This window comes from Dermacentor silvarum, chromosome 4 (assembly GCF_013339745.2).
Source record: "Dermacentor silvarum isolate Dsil-2018 chromosome 4, BIME_Dsil_1.4, whole genome shotgun sequence".
NCBI lineage: Eukaryota > Metazoa > Arthropoda > Arachnida > Ixodida > Ixodidae > Dermacentor > Dermacentor silvarum.
This window is the reverse complement of record NC_051157.2, coordinates 26,417,670-26,439,825: the sequence shown is the minus strand read 5'-3', so window position 1 is coordinate 26,439,825 and position 22,156 is coordinate 26,417,670. Positions and strand designations below refer to the sequence as shown.

The 22,156-nt window shown below is 41.9% G+C and overlaps 2 protein-coding genes across 2 annotated transcripts in view; one reads left to right on the top strand and one right to left on the bottom strand.

Moving 5' to 3' along the window:
• Positions 1-256: 256 nt before the first annotated feature.
• Positions 257-6,035, bottom strand: LOC119449647 (BRCA1-associated protein). Its single transcript, XM_037712867.2, has 2 exons — positions 4,454-6,035; positions 257-3,295 (listed from the first exon to the last, which is right to left on the bottom strand). The coding sequence occupies exons 1-2, from the start codon at positions 5,858-5,860 to the stop codon at positions 2,927-2,929; spliced, it is 1,776 nt and encodes a 591-aa protein (XP_037568795.1). The 5' UTR covers positions 5,861-6,035; the 3' UTR covers positions 257-2,926.
• Positions 6,036-6,162: 127 nt separating this feature from the next.
• The window catches only part of LOC119449648 (uncharacterized), a 29,549-nt gene continuing 13,555 nt past the window's right edge, over positions 6,163-22,156 (top strand). The window contains exons 1-5 of the mRNA XM_037712868.2: positions 6,163-6,366; positions 6,864-6,993; positions 10,496-10,590; positions 14,248-14,340; positions 19,871-19,933. Coding sequence (XP_037568796.1) covers positions 6,250-6,366; positions 6,864-6,993; positions 10,496-10,590; positions 14,248-14,340; positions 19,871-19,933 — 498 coding nt within the window. The 5' untranslated portion in view covers positions 6,163-6,249. The remainder of the gene's footprint in view (positions 6,367-6,863; positions 6,994-10,495; positions 10,591-14,247; positions 14,341-19,870; positions 19,934-22,156) is intronic.

Sequence of the window (22,156 nt, the reverse complement as noted above, 5' to 3'; positions counted from 1 at the left end):
TTAAAACAATGTTTAATTTCCTCTATGTTTTCTTTGGCTACACGTGGTTGTAACGAACATCCAAAAAGAAGACTGTAGAGTGCTTTAGGAAACGTCCAATTCAGCAGTACTTGAATTCCTACTTATTGTGCAATCATTTTTTGTCATAAGCCTTCAACAATAATGCTTGGCAGTGACGCTTGCTTCTTCACGATATCCCCTATTACAATGATAGTCATTGGACTGAATGTAAAGGCAGTGCATCAAAGTAAAGGTGCAAAGCAAAACAAAGTGTGCTTTATTTGCGGTTCTCCAGTGGAACATGCTGGATAACATCTCCTACCCTGCTTGCCTACATTATTATGTCTGTAGAGGTGAGTGACATGAAAGTAAATGTTTATTGTGAACGCTTTAATCGGACACTAATAATCTGCAAAAGCAACAATCTAATAAATATCAATATTAAAAGATTTCTTACAAATTGAGACAAAATACATGGTGTCAATAAAGGTACATTGTACCACATGACTAATAATTATTACTGCACATGGTACAGTGCAGTACAATTTCCCATATAAGCCTAACATTCACTATGGCAATGCAACTGAATACATTGAAGTAACCACATGCAATGAATGAGTCAGTCAGAGGTATTGCCCCTCACATACAATGGTGCTGATTATTCCACACAAGGATTTAAAATCACTGACAAGGAAAATTAAAAGCTTTACATTAAGTATCCTATTGAAAAATGGTCATCCATTAAACAATGCCAAAAATATTATGTGCTGTCTATAGTCAAAAAACAAATGTACACTCCCAGTGTTGACAATTTAAATAGACCATTTATCGAAGAAATAAAAATATTCTGAACTGAAGTAGTCTTAAGATAACCAACCTGTGTTACAATGTTCAACACAATCATAAAATGCTAGTTTATATGTAGGGTCCTTCATTTTTGGGTAAAACCTGATAATACTCGATTTTCACACCCTGAAGAAAATTTATGAAAATTGGGTGAAACCCAATTTCTTCCCGGAGTTTGTCGCTTCACAAAGGATAATAAATGCAGGTGTCACAAAACTAATGAACGCTGTCCACCTTGTGCGAGAAAGTGGCCAGGATATATCATGTTAATAATATTATTATATGAATATGGTATATACTTCACCGAGGCAAAAGACTCAATTGAAAACCAGCATATATAAAAATATAATTCAGTGCCTGCCAGCCTTGAGTGAACGAAAGCTTGTTGCCTTTTTAGTAGGTGCATTTACATGAACACGACAACAGGGCACTGCATTGCATTTCCAGCACCTCACATACATCTAAACGGCAGTAATGCACCAGAATGCGAATTAATACAGGGCTGACATTGCGAACGGAAGCTGTGACATCGAGAGGATATTTAGCAAACTACGTTACATTCAAAGAACGGTGGGTGATTTGTCTAGTTGGTATTCCATTTTGTTGCAAGAGCGTATATTGGGAATCAGTGAAACAAGACATCAGTCGAGGACAAAATGCATGAACAGTCTAGGGTGCACAGAAATAGAAAGTATGCCAACAAGCGCTTGTAATATAAGGGAAGGCATCCCACTTCTTGCAAAACATAGATGTGTGCACAATTTTTCTTTTTATAAAGTGCGGAGAATAAAGCTAGTACGAAGAGTTAGCCAAACCCATCTCTATTTGTTGTTTTTATTAATGTAGTTTCTTTAAACAAGGGATATCACTCGCAGGAACACGTAATGGCAAAGAGCTGCTTGCAAATTGTGACAAACTCACCTCTATAAACCCTCACTCACAGGCATTATTAGTAAATATAAAAGCGCAGAGAATAAAGTAAGAAGAGATTGCCAAACCCATCTCTGTTGTTTTTATTCATGCAGTTTCTTTTATATTTTCTAATAATACCTGTCAATGAGGGTTTATAGAGATGAGTTTGTCACATAATTTGCGAGCCGCTCATTGCCATTGTGTTTCTGTGAGTAATATCCCTTGTTTAAATAGTAAGTTTGTGTCGAAAAGGATACCACTGCTTGTGTTAATAATTTTGTTTGTGGAATTTAGCAGAATAATTCTGAACTTTAAGCTACCATAAAACAAAACCACCAATTTCTCTCCAGATTTTACTCTTTAAAAATAACGCCAAATTTTTGCAGCCCGAATTTATAAAAATATACAACCCGAAAATAAAGGACCCTATTTTTATGCACAATCACCTGTGAATTTTCCGTTAGAATTGTCACAGCAACTCAATTTGTGCACATATGACTCAAAGCTCAGATACCGAAAGCCATGCTTTAACTGAACCGATGGCTTAAGGACAGCGGTAGATAATATTTTTAAATTTCCGCATAGCTTGCTGTTGAACTATGCCAGCTGGTAAAAGGCTAGCTGATCTGAGCCAATAAACTTATGGCGTAAAATTAAAGTTTGAAAGATTACTCACAGAGTAAACATGACTAGTAAATATGCTTATAGTGCATAGGCTGGATGTTGCTACTATGATTCAAGTTGTTCAGACTTTTGAAGGTTTTAATAATAGCAAAGTAAATAAGAAAGACACAACACAAATAACATGGTCTCTCGTTAAGCAATGTCATTTTGCCACACGTAACCGCTGAACATGTGAACACTGAACATGTGAACACAATGTGCATATTCTTTTGCAGTAAAGTTTTAAGAGTCACTCTTTCAACTTGCAAATTCATTCATAGCTATTTGACTATTGCATCTTTCCAAAAGGCATATAAAAAAACAAGATATGAAAATGTTCAAAGCTTTTAATATATACAACTCAGATGACATAGCATCAGCTAAAAAGCAAAACAACTCTTGAAGCCACTCTGCAATTGCCACAAGCCTGACACAAAGGCCTTGTCTCTAAAGCTATTTAAGAGGCACAGCAATAACAAACTGTCGTCATTATACACTTAATAAATCAGCGATTTCTTCGTCTGCGCTGCTTGTGTGTTGGTGTACCTGAAGGTCCGGGTGCTCCAACAATAATTGTACCTTCCTGCATTTCCTGTTGCACCTCATTTGAGCTAGAACTAATCTTTTCTTTTGCATCAAGATAGAACATTAGGTCCCTCATCTGTTCCTGTAGATCCTCAATTTCTTTGTCCTTAGTTTTTTGAAGTTCCTGCAACTTGGTTTCGACATCCTTGAGCCTTGATTGCCATGCGACCTGGTTCTCGCGCAGGCACTTGTTCATTTCTTTTTCTTCCTGGAGTTCGCCTTTTGTCTTGCTCAGCTGCTGAGCCAACTGCTCAGACTTGCGGCGCACAGCTTCTCGGTCTTTGGTGACCTGTAATGCAAAATGATGAGCTCAATAATAACAGAAACAATAGCGAATGAGAACAATGGTGCTTATGATGAATTTTATTGCCAAATTCATTGTGGCTTATGTAAGGCACATACCCTATATGCATGAAGAGTAGTCTGATTGCTGTAATGTCTAACTCGGGCAAACAATACCACTTGGCCTAAATTTTAAATAATACCAGTCCCTCATGTATTGACCCGATTCTTGGCACCTTTGAGGTATTAAGAATAAAAAAATAAATTATAATGCATCTACTGGTTGAAAATGTACACCAGGTGCAGTGTGGATTTGGACATGAAGCTGGAGACTGGATGTGCATAAAAACTGGAGGTGGCTTACAAGTCACTCATGCATGCGCCAATCAGCCCAGTGCAGTTCAGTGGCTGAAGGCCACACACTGACTGTGTTGCTGAAAGTTTTCCGCACACCACCATACCAGCTCTTCCATACTGCTTCACTATGCACGTCCCCACATATGGCAAGGGTTAAGCCTAGTCCGCTGTTGCATTTCTGCTAGCATGGAAGGTTCCTCTAACCTTCTGTCTTCATCAAGTTGCCATTGCACTCCATGTGTCTGCACATGGCAGTACAGTTACAGTTTGGTTGTTTAGTGCTGTGGTGGTACTCTATGACCATTGCCTCCACTTTGTGATGCATGCAGCCTCCTGCTTTAAAATGAAGCCATGCTACAGTTGGTATGTGTGAACTGGTCGCAGTAAAAGGTATGATATTTGCTGAACTCCCGAGGAGTTGGGGCCCTGTACGGTAATTACCAAGTTGATAGCTAGCCATGAAAGAACAAGAAAACTTGAGAACAAAATTTGTGCCAACACTCCCTTACGATGATTGAAGGGCCTTTGAAATGATTTTTGTCATACTGAATAGTACCACCTAGACATAAAGGTTATCGCTCATAGGATTCTTTCTGAGAATAATTTTATGAGCGTGCTACATGAAATCAGCTACAAAACGCACATTAGGCTACAATGATACACATTAGGCTATTAATAATGTTACTGTGCATCAAACCGTTTGACCAAATCTGAAACCTATAGCAAGAAATAATCAGTTTGCACAGAAAATCTCAAATACTCGTGTGCACGAAACCAAGAGGCATACTACCACACAGGAAGTACCAACCTGTCGAAGTTTTTGCTCCAGATCTTTACGTTCTTCAACTGCAATCTGAGTCTTCTCCTTTAGCTCATTTATCTGCCGATTGTTATCTTTCTGGAGCATATCCATGCAGTCTTCAAAGTACCGTCGCTGCTTCTCAAGCTGACTTGTAAGAAGGTATGTATACTCCAACTGTACAGAGTCAAGCTTCTCATCACTGTCCGTGCGAGAAGTTTCCAGTTCCACTAACTTCCCATCAGTCTTGTTCTGTACAAGGCGATGGACATAGTTGTCACCTGCATAGTCCCATACACTGTTGTTGCCCAGTTGCATTGCAAAAGTGTGGTCCGTGCGTACATAATGGTTGTATGCGTGTGCTTCAACATACCGCCCACAGCCTATGTGGCCACAGATGAGACATATCCAGAGATTGTCCTGAGAACCACAGCTGAAACAGCGATTGTCTGGCACCAGTTCCGGCGTCTGGCAGTATCGGCACACTGGACAGCTTGAGTCGCCCCACTTGGCCAAACAGCCGTCATGGAAAGTGTGGTTGCAGAGGATGGTCAAGATTCCTTCTACCGACTCATCCATGCGTTCCAGGCACACAGGACAAGTTGGGAGCTCAGTATGGCCTGGCACAGCGTCGCCTTCTCCTTCTTTTACCATTTCCATCTGAGAAACGTACGCCAAATGACACACCTCCGGCTCGATCGAGTTGAACCGCTCACCGTTGAAACTCTGGTAAAAGTCGTCGGCCCACTTTTGGTCACGGAACTTGAGCAGCACCATGTAGAGATTCGGTTTAGAGTCACGGATGACGCGGATGCTTTCTACGTGTGCACTGACGGGCGCGATAAACTGCAACAAGTCGTGAAGGGTCATCAGCGCAGGAACAGCTAACATGCACAGCATTTCACTGCGCTCTGCCTCGCCCAGCGGAGTCTGCTGGTTCTCTTTAAAAAGGTGCAGTATTCCTTTCGTGACTTCAACATTGTGGTTCCCACTGAAGAACGGAATTTGGCTAGGCGCGGGCGGCTTGGGCCTCTCCGTAGCGCATCCTGTGACAGAGTCCAATGTGCCTAAAGCATCTTTGTATTGTTTGACATCGCCTTCCTTGGACGCAGATGACTCGGTGCATGGACGATCACCCGACGGCTCCTCCTCTCCCTGACATCGCGCAGCTTGCTTCGAGGCCATATCATCAGGTTCTATTATGACTGTTTCAATCACAATGTCGTGCGGCTTACGGCAACCACGACTCTCCTTGATAATTTCTTCTAACTTACTTGAGTGCCACTCTCCGCCACGAAAAGGTGCGGCAGCGCAATATTCGAGCCTTCGAGCTCTCGCAGAAGCGTAGTTGATGTGAGGCAAAAGTGGGAAGTCACTGGCCACTTCTAACTTGAGAATCACAAGCGACACAGACATACTCCGTTGTTAGATGATTGTTTCAGCATTTCATGCGCTGATTTCCTGGGGTCCAGCAAAAGCGGTGAGCGTTCCTTCAGGAAAATTACGAGCACAAAGGTAAACAACTCGGCACCAAGAAACAGCCGAATAACACACTGACGTTCGACGTTGCGCAAACTACAACGCCACAGCTCCGGCGGCTACAAGCTACAACAGCGCCACAGCGCTAGCAGGCCTAGCGTCCTGGATTCCGACGACAGCGACGCCTATCAAACGGATGTGCTGCATAGAGTACACTGCGTCACATCCGCTTCTCAACCAACAACAAACGTTCACCGTAGGCCGTTTGGTGTGTCAGAGAGGTCTGCCTTGGCATTCGAAAAAAATTCGCTAGGAATTTTGAAACTATGCCTTCGGTGCTGGATCGATCTCGGCAGAAATGGTACCATCGGCGTCCACTGTTGAGAACAGCATATTTCACTGACCTGCAATACGGCAGCTACATCGCTGGAATCTGCTCCATCGTAAGTTGTCAGCTTGTCTGTGCTGTTTGGGTGTGTTCGGTTCAGTGGTCGCTCATGCGTCTAGAGACGCTAGAAACGCTACGGCGCTTGAAGTTCAATTTTGTGCGAGGGTATGCTTGTATCGTATTAAAGTTCCTCATCGATGGTGAGCCCGTTAGAACATGCGATTTCGCTGACCGATCGGAATTAGGTCACTTTTTCGGGCCGCACTGCCCGCACCGCGTCTTGTAGTTTCCAAGTTACCCATCACTGCGCGGCGCGTTGATCGCGCATTTTGTTATGTATGCATACGTGCTTTGCGTTAACCTGTAAATGAAAGCACCGCAGGGGAATAAGTAGCGGCAGAAATAAATTAGATGCTTCTGTCGCGAACAGCGCTGAATTTTGAGCACACTGTTGGATTAAGGACAGAAACTTGATACTGGTGCTTCCTAGGCAGGGACCGCAGCATTTGCGCCGTTGACTTAACTATCACTTCCTGTCTTGCTTTTGTTTAGGTCGAAAGCGTCTTCATGATCTTGCTGGCAGTCTTTGACGTATACTGCCTTGCGGAGGCATCTCCTGGCTCGACACATTACCGCTACTTTGGGTTCAGCTTCTTATTTGTGTACAGTGGCAACCAGCATGGTGAGTGGGGTCATGGAAAATGGGCCTGTTAACAAGATATGACCGCGTGCTTAAGCAGTATAAGGCAAAAAGTTGAGAATTTGGTATGCTGATGGTGGGGACATTCCATAATGTCGTTCACGCTGCACATTTAATAGAGCTTGCTGTTCTGACTCGTACTTTCAATGTCAAACCTGTAACGAAAAAGGTATGTCAGGCATGCATATGCTAAAGTAAAGTCAATTCTGACAATCTACATAATTCCACAATTTTTCAGTTCATGAAACTTAAACTCAAGCCTCCAATTTGGTCCTGTAATAATGATAACATAAGAGGAGGACAGAGAGGCAATGCTTGTTTGTGTTGTGTGTTGTTAATACAAAGTCCCTGCTTGTCAAAAAAAAAAAAGACTATCCTTTTTAAAATGTTATGAAGGGAGCCTTTCAGTCTTCTTGAAAAGCAAACCTTCTCCTTCGATTAAAATTTTCTTAAGGCTCAAGCATTGCACCCCTAGCTGTCCACCACTTCCCCAAGGCACATACCTACCATCTGAGCTAACCAGGAAGCTTACAACAGACAGTAGTGTGAGGCTGAATGACCTAACAGCCTCAGGTATTGAAACCTTGAAACGATATATATTATATACACATATTATACATATATATAGTATTTTTCTTTTGCTTCAAAAAAGCCCACAAAAGTTACGCAAATCACTCTATTGCAGATGGATTATCTGGGGAGGTATTCTGTAAGAGCCCACCTAGTAGACATGTCCATTTCGTCTGCTGTTGAAGTTCTGATTGGCTGGGCTGGGCTGCACGTCCGCAGCAACCAGGCGCCACAGCCAGTCAGCACATCAGCAGCAGACGTAATGGACATGTCCACTAGGTGGACTCTTACAGAATACCTCCTCTGCCCAGGTGGACATAATTTGCAAGAAAACACAAAGCAGTTATTTCTCTAATTAAATTATTGCAATAATTGGCTTTCTAGTTGCAAACTTTACTGCACATGTTTATATTGGAAAGTTGAAAAGAAATGTCACAAACTCTAGTTCTGTATTTCTACATTTCAAAATGGCCATGTAATTGCAATAACTGGCATCAAGCCCACAACTACACACAGAGTGCCTTGAGCGGCCACTCGTGTGCCAATTTTGCATGTATTCGCAGGCCTCTTTCACGCTCGGAAAACACTTTTATGTGGCACGTATTCAGCAACAGAAAGCTGTATTGGGAGTTTTTCATGTTGCTCTACAATTTTCTCATTGACACTTTTCATCTGATTATAATATTTCAGAAGTTGATTAATTAATTAAAACTAATTATGTAATTAGGCAGAATGCAAAAAAAATAATGTATCTCCAAGCGACGGCAAACAACATTACCTTGGGTCTATTCAGCTGTGTGTCATTTGCATATTTTTATATCTTGGTGCATGATAGTTGGGACGTCCTGTATATGCAGTTACACCTTGATTTAATGAAGCCAGGAAAATCGGCAACTTGCTTTGTTATATTCAAATTTCGTTATATTGAAATTCGACTTTTTATTCAAAATAAGTACAATTGTCGATGAATTTTTATTATGCGCACGAGGCCGCAAAATTTACAAATTAATGGGCAATCGTAAAAAGGAAATTTAAATGAGAAAAAAATTAATTTTGTTGAATTTGAGAGTCGGCGACGAAAGATACGGTTTCATGTCATGTCGACGATATCTTCACATCAGCATTTTGAAGCAGAGCCAGCCATGCTTCCGAGTCCATGCTTCCGTGGCTGATAGTGTCGCCTGAAGTGGGTTGACATTGTCACGGCACAGTGGAACGACGGTATCAGATACCTCTAAAACATTGGTTCGTGAGCTGCGTATGCACTCAGCCACGCTGACAGCCATGCACGGAAGTTATGGATAGTTAAATACTTTCTTTATATTGAGGATTTCGTTATATTGAAATTTGTTGTAACGAGGTCTAACTGTATAAGTAGTTGTGCCAGAAGTGTCTAGCTGTGGCAGCAACAGCTAGCACTGTATTGGAGAACCTCTGGTGTGATTCTACCTTTCTACCTCTTTCTTTTCCTTGTTTCATGCCTTGAGAGGTGCTTTTGAAACATTGCACCATTTAAATTCATCCTCTCTCTCCTCTTAAGTTTTTTCACTGCTGCAGTCTTCTTTGTTAATAAATATTCTTTCCATATGGCTGCATAAAGATGTGATTGTTTATTATTATGCAAACAGCTGCTTAGTTGCAGCAGTTACCAAATTTAACAAAGCATTGTTGCCATTTTTTGTTATATAGCTTATAAAGGCCTTGCATTTGTTCCAAGAGTTACTGTCACTGGCATGGTTTAGCTTAAGACATTGCAATTCCTCAACTAAGCGAACATTGTGGTCGAATTCTGTGGTCACCAAGACATTTTTTTAACATATAAATCGGGCCGTGTGAGCTGCATTATGCCTGAATAATATTAAATTGCCATAAGCCCTGCAAAGTGCACACGGCTATCACTTTTTGATGGACTTTTGGAGACATCACTGTCAGGGTGCATTGAGGTTCACTGCGCCTGAAGACTGGCCGCATTTCGATGGGGGCGAAATGCAAAGACGGCCGTGTGCTTGCATTGTAGTGCACGTTAAAGAACCCCAGATGGTCAAAGTTAATCCGGAGCCCTCCAATAGGGCGTGCCTCATAATTAGAACTGGTTTTGGCACGTAAAAAAAAACCCAGAAAGAAGGATGTTGGATGTCTGTCGCTCCAGGGGTGGTATTCTCGGTTGATTGGTTTCTGACATACTTTCTACTTTCACTTTCTTTAGATTTCATGTGACTAATACCAGGTGCTTTGGCGTCTATGGGCGACAGACAGCATTCGTGGCATTGTGCCAAGACATTGCGCTCGCCACTGTGCCAGGAACGCTGTTGCTTTTGAAGCCATCGGCATAACTAGTCATGCGAAGTCTCCCAAAAGGAAAAATATCCTCAAAAGTGATAATTCGAAAATACCACCCATGCGACGTGGTGCCCCAGATGTCACGTCATGTAAAGTTATAGCATCTCCAATTGTGGTTGGTAAATAATATGGTCTCAGTTAACAAAGCCTGCACTGGTGTCCTGACAATAGTCTCGTGAACATATTGTGTGAGCCCAGTAAAGCCAATGTCGATTTCTGATTCTCTGGTATTGTTTTAGTGACCGCATCGTTATGAAAGTTCTTGCACCTTTTCCGACTAAGTGAGGGTATATTGCAACACACTACAGATACCCGGCTTTAATGTTCATTGATGTTTAATTAGGCTATGTGGGAGAACACAGTAAAGCTAAACAATTAGGTGGGAGAACACAGTAAAGCTGAAACCACAGAATGTTTATAACACATTTGTACGATTCTCAGCATCTAAGCATGGCATCTTCCTTCAAGAACATGTGCAGTAGCAACACGAGCAAATTATTTCCTTTTGGCCAATTACGTGAGCTCCACTTTGCTCTGTTACTCACACCTTTTAAAATATACTTCTCGTTTTCAGTTCGAAACCTGCTCATTACTGTCTCTGTGATCTCATTTGTGATGAGCGTTGCACTCTTGGTCACTTCCGTCATGATGGTCATGGCTTTGAGAAAGGTAAGGCTTTTTGTCTAATATATTGACAATGATTTCTGCAGACTTGCTCTTGAGTGTTTGAGAGTGTAGCTGGGTAGCTGAAGCTCCTGAGTTGCACGCATGCCAATTGTTAATTAAACATGTTGTGGTGGCCCAGTGGTTGTGTCTTTGTGCTACTGAGCACAAGATCGTGAGTTTAATTCCCAGCCATGTGGTTGCATATCGGGGAAAGACACAAAATGCAGAAATACTCACATGCTGAATGTTAGGTGGATGTTAAAGAACTCAGGTGGGCGAAATTAGTCTAGAACTTTGTCCTATGGTATATTTCATGGTGTATTTGTTGCTTTTCGACAATAAAATAATAAATCAAGTGTAATTTCATGCACAAGAGACTTATTTGGCTTTGTGCAATTATTATTGCACCTAATATGGCTGTTTTGTACAGTGTAGACAGCTTATAACGTAAGTCACCGGAGTCGTGAATATCCGCACGATAACCAAAACAACTATTTTATTGCGATAATGGACACTCCAGGCGCATTTCTGCCATCGCTGTCACCGTGCTCTAGGTTCCATATTCGCTTACTAAATTAACAAGCACGGTGTCACACGCGCACAAGCAAACATGAACACATCTCGCTCGTTGACCGCGGAAATGAACTGTCAAAACGCTCGAGTGACGAAGCGTGGCAAGCAAATTAACCTTCGTGCTATCATGCCTCTCGCTTCAACGTGACCTATAAGCGGTGAAAAGACGGCACGCGGCGGACTTTCCCCGTCGCAGGTTGCTTTCAAGATAGATCCAAGGCGATCGTATCGCCGAAGTGGATTGTTGCAGATTACGTCCTGCTTCGATCCACTGAAACTGTTCCGCATTGCTTTGCTGGCGAAAATCCTCTCCTTCTGTTTGCTCCAGCCCCGAACGCAAATTTCATACGGCATCATGATGAACTCGGTACTTCATGCCGATAGAGCAGATGCAGAGAACGTGAAGACGGACGGTAGACTATTGCCTAAGCACGTGTACTGCAGCACATGGAGGAAGCTACGGTAGCTAATCTCAAGAGTAGCTAGGCTCGACGCGGGTGCGAGGCAGCCATTTTGAAATGCAGACAGCTATATATGGTAACACAGGTTCTAACACTTGATTCTAACACGCATGCAATTTGTGGACCTGTTTTATCGGAAAAAAAGTGTGCGTTAGATTCGAGTCAATACGGTATTTGTGGCCTGAGGGGAGCGTTTTCGAAACGTCTAGGTTGAGTGCCGAACTTCCAGGCAGCCGCACTGTAACCGGTATTTCGTGTCCCGCAACTGCACTATAAGCGATACGCGTATACATAAGAGTGCTATGGGAAAATTAACGGGAGTCTGAAAAGACTGTATTATATCCGGTCCTGCACTATAAGTGGTTACGTTATAAGTGGTCTATACTGTACCATGTTTGCATCAGTGGATCTGTTCTAAGACTAGGCTAAAGGTTTAAGAAAAAGAAAAGCAAACTTTAGAGCAGCTTCAAGTTCATCACGTCTGGCATTCGTTTGCAAAGCTTGTGCATGTATTCATCGATCACAATTTGTCTTAGACGGTAATTTGTCTGTCACTGAAATAATTGACAAAAAAATTAAGTGTTCATATTCTTAATTTGACCTGTAAGTGCCATGTAAATGTGTTTGAATTTCATCTTATTGCTCCTGTACTTCCAGGTTGGTAATAAAGAAATGTGTGTAGTCTACACCATGAAATGTTAGTAGTTACATGGTTATTCATTGGCATCCATTGAAAGGCATAGTTTTGGTTAATAGGAATCATATTACAGTTTAGGAACTATACAAGCTCTGTCAATTTATCCAGTGAGTAGCCCGCTGATGGATTTTGATTCATTAATAAAAATGATCTTACGCTCTGTCTACCGGGTGCGCGAGGTATTTGAGGACATAATGATGACTTTAGGAGTACCAAGGATATTTCAGACAAGATTTGATATAATTTAATTCTAAATATTTTGCAGTGTTTCTTTTGCTGCATTTTTATAAGACTGTTAGATAAAAACCATATTCAGCCTCAATTATTGACTGAATTCAGGTTCTATAATGGCTACATACTCAGATGAGATAGGGCCTGTTGATGTTGGGCAGTGCTTCCACCAGTGGCATCCTTTAGCGAATTCTTTAACGTTGCGTGGCTGCATATTAGTCTCCCTCTCAGTGAGTCCCGCCATACATAGCGGCGTACAGGTTTAAACATTCGGAACTAGGACACTACATTCAGGGTAACTTGGCTGCAGAAGTTCACAACAAGCCACTCTTGGTGGGCACAGGCGCTGTGGGAGTGAGCGAAATTGTTACTTAGAAGTTCTACATAATGAAATTGTGCACAGGAAGCTTGCCTGCTGGACTCTGCCACCTGAAGGTGCTTGGCAATGACCATAATCAAAAGTGCTCTTACTCATCATGGCCTCAACCATAGCGTCTGGTCACTGGAAGCGCTTATTCCTCTTTGTCACAGATGATAATAGGTCACAAACTCTTGTCTCACCCTGAAAACAAAGGATTTCTTGACATTTAAGAAGGTGGCGAGCTCGAAGTCGCTGTGATCGGCATGTAAGGCGACTAGAACGTACGGCTTCATCTGTAGTGTCAGACTGAAAGCTGATATGCTGCAGTAAATGTGCTAGATAGGTGACAAAGGAGTTGGTGCTGACGAAGTTAGTTGCCTAAACAGATAAAACGAGAACATTAATGTCTATTGCGATTCAAACTCAAGCCCTCAAATACCTTGCGCTCCCGGTAAATGCTCTTGAAGTTCTGTACGCAGGGTGCAAACTCTCAAGTGGTGTTTTTAATTGAAAGAACGATAATTTATACAAGAAAACAACTCTTACAAGTGCCACCTGGTAGTGAACTGAATGCCACGCCAAACAAATAACATACATTGGACTGGGCTTTCCTGACAGTCAATCCCACGACGTGTGCTACACATATATGCGTGTTCATTTTCCATCGGCAAAATAGATGGCTGACTGACACAAGCGTCCCCCATCTTTTTAATGTGGAGTATTCTAATATTTCTTTGCTAATTTGGTGTCAGTAACTTGGTAAAATGTGGGTGTCGGAGAACACTGGTCTGCAACTACAACTTGTGACCACAATCTTGTGGCCATTCATTAATGTTAATTTTATTATGACTTCATTCATTTTCAGCAACCTGCATTAGCTTGAATAACATGTCTGCTAGGTTTAGTGCCATTTTTTAGTGCCAGCAAAAGGGATAGCTTATCTTGGGCTTCTTTTCACTCTGTGTTAGATGTTTGCAAGAACACAACTTACGAAAACTTCAGAGGGGATTGTATGCTCTCATAGTTTAAACGTCACTTCACACAACATACTGAAAAAAGAAGTGCATGTTAATGCCATAAATAAGGATACAGTGACAGTGACTACCAGGAGTAGAAGCAATGGTTCCAATTGTTTTCTTATATTGTGGTCTATTGCAGCCACCTTTTTTTTTTACTAGCATTATCGTGAGATGTGTGTTTTTATAAGTGCTATATGTTCTGAGCACTTAATATCACTCTTAAAGGCTAAAGAATATGCTCATTGTGGCTTTAGCATTTCAGATGTTGTACAGAAGACTTTATGTAAACTGAATGAGTTTTGTTTTTTTGTTTTCCAGGAGAAGGAGGCAAAGTTTCGTCCCTGGTTGTTCATTATGTTCGCATTCACTGCGTGGAGATTCTTTGCTATTATCTTCCGTTCTATTTGCAATGTAAGTGGTTTTTAGATTTTCCTGCATAATGTCCAATTACAACTTTACTTTTACTCACCAGCATAACAAAGCAGTACATTGTATCTAGGAACTACTGTTAGTAATTTTCATTTCTTTCATTTCTCGTGTCTGTCTGTTATTTTTCACAGGACAGGGGTTGTAATGAAACAATCGCTGAAGCAGTATAGTGATGTATGTGTTGTTCATTAAGTTGTTCATGCTGTTCATTTTAGTTTGACAGAAGGCTGAGCACGTTGGTGTACGAAAGACTGACACAAACAGAATGAAAAGGACAGGCATTTGTGTTGTCCTTTTCGTTGCTGTTCTGTCTGAGTTGCGTATGCCTGTCTTTTCATGGCTATCTTTAGTTCCTGTTCAATGCGTGGACTTTCAGCCTACTCATACCTCACGCCAAAATTTAATAAAACATGCAGTCATTGTGTAAACCATCATGCTGGAATCTGTAAGAAAAGAAGCAGAAAAAGAAATAGAATATTGAATTGAGCCTTAAAGAGGTCCTGAACCACCCCTTGGGATTGGCAAAAAAACACAGTCCGCAGATAGCATACACTTCTGTGAAGATATCAGTAAAATTTTGCAGTCGTGCACGGCGCATGGAGCTCGCAAGCGGAGCGCGAAGTCGCCTTTTTCGCAAACATTCTTTTAGCCTTCTCCTCACTCTTTTTTGGCTGTTATAGTTCGTCATATACAGTCAAACCTCGATATAACGAACCTCGATTTAACAAAATCCTCAATGTAACAAACTATTTTTATTTCCCTATCTTAGTTCCATTGGAAACCGTCTAATTATTTTTGCGATTTAACGAAGTAATTTCGTGACACGGTTTCAATATAACGGAAGTTTTTGGCCATTTTAAGCATGTACTTGGAGCCTGTATGGCCGGTAAGTTTAAGAAAAAAAAACTATAAAATGTTGGCTGAGAAAAAAAATTATTTGCAAGCGTTCTTCTGCATGAAAAGTTCGAGCGGCAAAGACGCCCTTGAAGCTTGCGCGCCAGGATGCAGGAAACAGCGCTGTGCCATTTGTCATGTAAGAACTTGCGGAGGCCGCGGGGCGCGTGGCAGCTCGGAGCACTCGGAGAAACACGAGAGTTTACTTTTACGATTCCTTCAGCGCAAAGGGGGTGGGGAGGGGCGCGGTAACATGATCACAAGCACGCGCTAAAGGTTGGAGGGGGGCAGGGGAAGTGCGCCTGTGCGCCCTCTCCCCCTAGTGTGCGCATCTCCTCTCTACCTTGCTGTAGCTGCGCATGACTGTCCATATGCGGGCCACGTGCCGTATCTTGAGGTAATCTTCGGCAAGTGGCTGGTGTCTTCCTGTGCATTTTGTTCTCGCGTGTCTAGTGTTGGTGGTCGTGTAATCTCAAATTTCCGAGGCACAGTGTGAAGCGTTCGCTCGCATTGCGACAGTGAGTGATCGTTTCCTGAGCGCGTGTGACACCGTTAATGCTACGAGCCTTACTTCGTGTAGTTGTCTCTGCTATCGCCCATCAATGTTCCACCTTTCCGGCGAAACTGCAACATTTTTTTTTCTCGTGACGAAAATCCGTATGTTTTTGCTCTTTTGTTTTTAATTTGAGGGTGCGATCTGATGACTGCAGTGGGCACTAAGTGCGGTCAACCACGGCGCTGTGCGATGCAGCACGCCGATGTCGCATGCCATGAGCCACGCCGATGCAGTGCTCTCTGCGTTCAGCACCGCATGCGCTGGCACTCGTAACCACGCTGTTATGGCCCGACCTTCTGGCCATTTGTTTATTAGTGATTACTGGCAAGATACTACCGACCAGGAATGTTCTGGGGATATGTGAAATGATTTTTACGGCTGAAACATTAAAACCTCGAATTAACAAAATTCGCGATTTAACAAATGTTTTCTCTGCAAGTACAGCTTCATTATATCGAGGTTCGACTGAAGCAGATTCCCATACGTGACTGCTATTGGACAATAGCTGACATCAATCAAGAAGGGTGTTTGTATCAGTGCGCTTCTTCCTACTGTTTCTGTGTTACGTATTGATGCAGTTATACAGGCTGAAGTAAGCAAAGATCTGTTCTTGAATTTTGATAACAATTACGTACTTCCTGAAGAAGCCGACTGTCACGAATGTTCTGGGGATATGTGAAATGATTTTTACTGCTGAAACATTAAAAGCTCGAATTAACAAAATTCGCGATTTAACAAATGTTTTCTCTGCAAGTACAGCTTCATTATATCGAGGTTCGACTGAAGCAGATTCCCATACGTGACTGCTATTGGACAATAGCTGACATCAATCAAGAAGGGTGTTTGTATCAGTGCGCTTCTTCCTACTGTTTCTGTGTTACGTATTGATGCAGTTATACAGGCTGAAGTAAGTAAAGATCTGTTCTTGAATTTTGATAACAATTACGTACTTCCTGAAGAAGCCGACTGTCACTTGCTCACACTTGGCTGTAGCTGCCAGCATGTGATTTAAACTTTGGCCACCCTGCTTATCAGTGTCGTAGCCGTTGGGTCTTGCTAATTTCGATTAGTTTTGAACACACGACTAGCCTCGAACCACGCGGAACTTAAGGTCAGACCACACACATGACGTGTGGCCACGGTGACGTTTAGCAGGGGGAGCATTGTGGGCACGCCTCGTTCCATCGTAGCCTTCGCACTGCAAGGCATTGAAGGAGTGGGAGCACCAAGAAGGGAATCGCAGGCGATCTTCGATAGCCAGTAACTCCGCTTCTGCTTTACGCATCAAAGTACGTTTTGCTGCAAAGTATTTCTGAAATAGTCTAGTTTAAATTCAAATACATTTCTCGACTTCAATAAATAGTGCTTTAGGGCCTCTTTAATTGTCAACTATAAATTTGCGGGGGAAGCCATTGTGATAGGGTGAATCAGGATGAACAGTCAAGGGGTAAGGGAGGCATGCTATCATTTGACGACGAGAAGATGGTTGCTAGTTAAAAATTATTCTGAATTTGACTCGTTAGTACACACAGAAAAGCAGTCCCTAGGAAAACTTTCGTGATGTAATTGGTTTTATATTACTGTTGCAAGCTATTGTCACACTGCAGCACTGGATATTTTAATCCATTCTTTAAGTCATACTCTCTAGGGTTTATAAATTTATGTTGACTACATATGGCTTCATTTGGTCTAATCATCAAGCTGTAAAAGAAGCAGGCTTTTCGAAGAACAGCACTAACTTTGTGAGCCTTAGAGCAGTACTACCATGACATTTCGGACTAGACATTTTCTTGCAGTTTGAAGGTCCCAACCCTCTAAAACTTGGTTGGAAAAAATTTTGGCAAGTGACAGAGTGTCATAAATAACTTGCTATAACAACACTTTCGGGTGAAAAATTTACATAAATATGTGTCAGTACTTGTGTAATGATGTCCTCACAAGCAAGCACTTCACAGGCAGCTACTGTTACACTCTCCACATGGGACAGAATAAATGCATCCCCAATGCTGCCTTTGTGTGCAACTAAAGAGCAAATCAGCCAGCAGTTTGTTAAGAATGCATTTATATCTTGCACTATTAGCGCTGAAGAATTTCAAGGTACAGGAGTGTGAGAACTAGCAGGCTACCTTTTGTTTGTACTGGTCATCAATAGTTTTGCAATAGAAAAATTAATTAGATGGGTTTTTACAGCAAGTATGTGCCCACTAATTAGGGAGTTGATGGTATGTGCTGTCCAATTTTAATAGCGTCAAGGAAGCTTGGTGTTATTAGTGTTCCAGATTGCTGATGCCATATTCTGGCTTCATGTAAATGGATTCTTGAAAGCTGATTAGGATGAGGGAATGAAGGTTATACAGGCTAACTTCTAAATTACGAGGACAAAAATGGACGGATTGCATCGTAATACCAAGTGATCTACTAGTGTTATCAGCTTACTTTGGCACACCTGCAGGAGGATGTGCAAGCTTGCTTATCAAGCATGCATATTTTGTGGCCATACTGGTAGACGATATAGTTACAGACAGCCCACATACTCTGGACCTTTTGTTACGGCTACAAGTAGCTAATCACCTCTCTTACGGTGATATAACATTGCTCTACCACCTATGGCTGAATGTGACATTTATGAACGCTTATTCTTACTGTATTGAAACGGCTGATACACCAACCGGCTGATACACCAATGTGCTATACAGGTGGATCTGAACACCTGTTGTACACTTGCCTTCAATGCGATGTCCAGCGCATGTCTGCAGACTGCAGCAAGCTGACCGGGTTCTTGGACCCAGGCCACATCTATTGCTGATGCAGAACGCTGTACAGTCAACAACCGATTTTTCCGACATGTCCGATAATTTGGATGCCTTTGCGGCACCGCCACATACCCTATAGAGCATGCATAAGAACATCTGAAATTTCAGGACCAAAAAACCTTCACCGTCCGATTTTTCAGACTTTTTGCCATGATCGCAGGTCTGAAGTGGCTTTAATCGAAGCCACCAACGCCACCATTTTGATTATCCCGCTGCCTCGAACTGGCGCTCTCGCACGCAGATCTGCTGGCAGCCACCATCGCGGCAACGCTAGGCCTATCTACTTTGACGTTCGCTACCAAGCTTCTTGCTGTTCGGTGCCGTGTTTTTCATTGAAACGATTCGCCCCTGTTAACAATGATGCCGACTCTGCCTTTGTAATCCTCGCCAATGGCTTTGAAGCTCGAAGAGCATGGTGCGCTGCATAATGCCAGTCTCTGAAAGTCAGTTTCGCTAGCAGTGTTACGCGGTGAAGCATATGCGAAGTATTGCAGTGAAGCATACCAAGAGTGGGGAGGGGCAATTGTCACGGGACGTGGTATGTATTCCTATACACGCATGCACCCGCCATATCCTATCACAATGCAAGCATCGATACGCCTAATAAGTGTACTGGCAGGCCTTCAGGGCTATTTCAGACGTGCCTGTGGCCATTTGAGCCCTTGAGGGCAGTAATAGGCATGCATTCATTTTTTCAGATGTTTTCGCGGCCCCTAGGGAGTCCGAGAAATCGAACGTTGACTGTATACATATACAATTGCATTTTTTAAAGAACTCCAGTTTCAATGACCAATTATAGTCATCCTATTGTGTGCACGCAGTGTTCACTCTTTCCTTCATTTTCTCTTTCCATTCTTCCTTTTCCTTACCCTCAGTGCAGGGTAGCAAACCAAAGCTTCATCTGGTGGACCTCCTTGCATTTCTCCTCCTTGCTTTCTCTCTCTCTCTCTCTCTACATGAGCCTACTTTTCACATCACCTATCACTTGATAACTATGCCTAGTCTTGCAAGCCTATGGCCACAACTGTATTAAATGGCAGTCATTTGCAGCTAATGGTGACGGCCAGTAAAGCAACCAGTGACAACTTTCTGTACTGCACTGACAGCATGCTTCACAAGCATGCCTGCATATCTTAACACTGTCTTGTGTGGTAGTGTATACTCTAATTTCTGTTGACCTTGACACAGTGTAATAATTAAGTAAATAAATAATTAAATGGTGTGTGTTATATTTATCTTTATTTTTTAGGACTTGTACTACTCATACCATCAAGCTGTCCTTATCATCTGGATTCTTCTGATTGCAGCGAATGTAAGTCCTTTTTCACCACACCAGCGATAATTTTGAAGCAAAGTTTGTTCTTAGTTTTGTAAATAACCTGACAGTGAAATTTGAAGGCTTTAAATCATATTGCTTAAATCTAGTGTCACTTTCAAAATAGCATTTAACTTTGCCCTGACATCTGTGTGAGCATATATTTTTTTATGGCATTGGCAAGACAGTTCGCACTTCCATCACTGTTTTATTGACAGTGCATTTGCAATAGAAACATTTTCACTTCATTTAAATGAGCCCTGCAACACGTGCAATACAGTTAATGAACCTGCCAGGTCAGTAGGCTTACGTCTGACACCAGTTAAATTGAACCTGAATGAAGATCCCAGCTACCGCCCTAATATATTTAAGGGCCAAGACTTGTTATTTCGATCATGAAATGTTCCATCACCAGACAACTTGACTGAACAGCGCACACGCACCTGTCCCAAATGGTGACACTAATGCCTTTAGTCTTGGGGGCGCTAGGGAACAGTCAATGCGTTGGCAACACAATACCTCCTGCAAGAACACCGAATTTTGGCTTGCGTGCAGGAGAGTCGCAAGTGAAAATGGCCGCTCACAGTGAATGATTACTGCAGTTTTCCTGATGAGACGCTTCACTTAAATTGTGGCGTGAATGTTTTGCTGTAGGCATACCCTACGCGTTTAGAAAATTCGTCCGAACTGTTTCAGGGACCCTTTACCTATACCAGCCGGAACAACTTTTATTTTTGTAAAACGTTAAGATAATTAAAAAATTATTTGGTCGTTGAATACCCCAGCTCTTAAAAAAGGAGCGAGGCCATGGTTTTAATGGTTAACACTTTTGTTACTGGGCCATAGAAAACTGATAAATTTGTTGTTCTTGCATGCGAACCACCATGCACCAAATGAAATAAAGAATGCAGTGTAAATTTGTGGTCACATTGGAGAATATGTAAATGCAAAACTTTGACAGGAGGTATTATTGAAACTGGCCTCCAGTCTCCTCATACTTCTCAAATCAAACAATGCAAAATGTGCGCTTAGGTCGATAAGACTGCATAATTTTTTTATCGCAGCAGCAGTGAAGGCACAGAAGCATCTGTTGGGTTGTCTAACTTTCCACTCCGACATCTACGCTGCTTTAATGACACGTCAAACGTCAGCACATGCACAGAAGTGCACATTGTTTTGATTAATATGTTCCAAATATGTTCCAACTAATACCAAGCGCAACTTCATTTTTTTCTAACATTTGGTTATTTTTATTCATTAGCATTTCGTCAGGGTATGTACACAAGCTATGAGAAATCCTTCATGTCCTGTGGAGTTCTTACTCCCAGAGGAGCATGCAGTTTTATTCAGGCTGATCTTCCATAGAAGTGTAGCTAGCAGCATGATCTCTTACTTTTTCAACACTACCCATGAAAATGTCCTTATTAATTATTAAAAAACCGAGCAAAGCACACAGTGGCTGCTGTGTCAATTCAGGGTGCATAAATAGCCAGCTTGCTGGCTAAGGAGTTAGGGCTCACAGGAACACTGATCAAACACCATAATCATGTACGAGGAGGTTAGTTGATGTTCCCGTTGCTTAAAGAGCCCAAGGAATGCAGAAAGGAAGTAACCGGGTGCTTGCTGTAAGGAATCAAAACAAAAGCTTCATGCACAATAGGCGCATAACACCTGTTTTCACATTTGCTAAGTAACAACTTTCTAGCATGTCATGGTCGTCACTGTGTCGCTAAACCTAGCTGTGCAATACAGGCATGTGTGTCTGCGGGAAAGTAAAAAAAAAATTAATTAAATCATATCAATAAATACCGAACATCTATGACAAGACCTTTTCACATGTTCAAACCAACTAAAGGCTATATAGATTAACGAGATATGCCACTGTGCCAGACGCATGACTGGCTGCATTTGTTGCGTATATATATTGTTTCATGTATCCTACTGCTTCACTCTTGCCATTGTCATTTTGTACATGTACATGGAGGTTTAAGAAATTGTCATCAATATTTAACGATCATTAAGCTTCTGTAGAAGCTACATTGCTTTCTATTTCTATAATAGTATGTAGAGCAAAATCTGGCCCAAATTGGCAGGGAGAAATGCCAGAGATTCTCATAAAGCCTATAAAATCTTAAAAACAAAACAAAAACAAAGACAAGTGCTGTTGTGCAAGACTACTACAACCAATGAAAATTCTGTGGCAATATGACAAAAATGAAG

Excerpts from the sequence above, each read along its gene's own strand:
- LOC119449647 (XM_037712867.2), bottom strand. The coding sequence starts at position 5,860 with ATGTCTGTGTCGCTTGTGATTCTCAAGTTAGAAGTGGCCAGTGACTTC. Across the intron at positions 3,296-4,453 it reads TGGAGCAAAAACTTCGACAG|GTCACCAAAGACCGAGAAGC; the intron begins GTTGGTACTTCC and ends TTTGCATTACAG.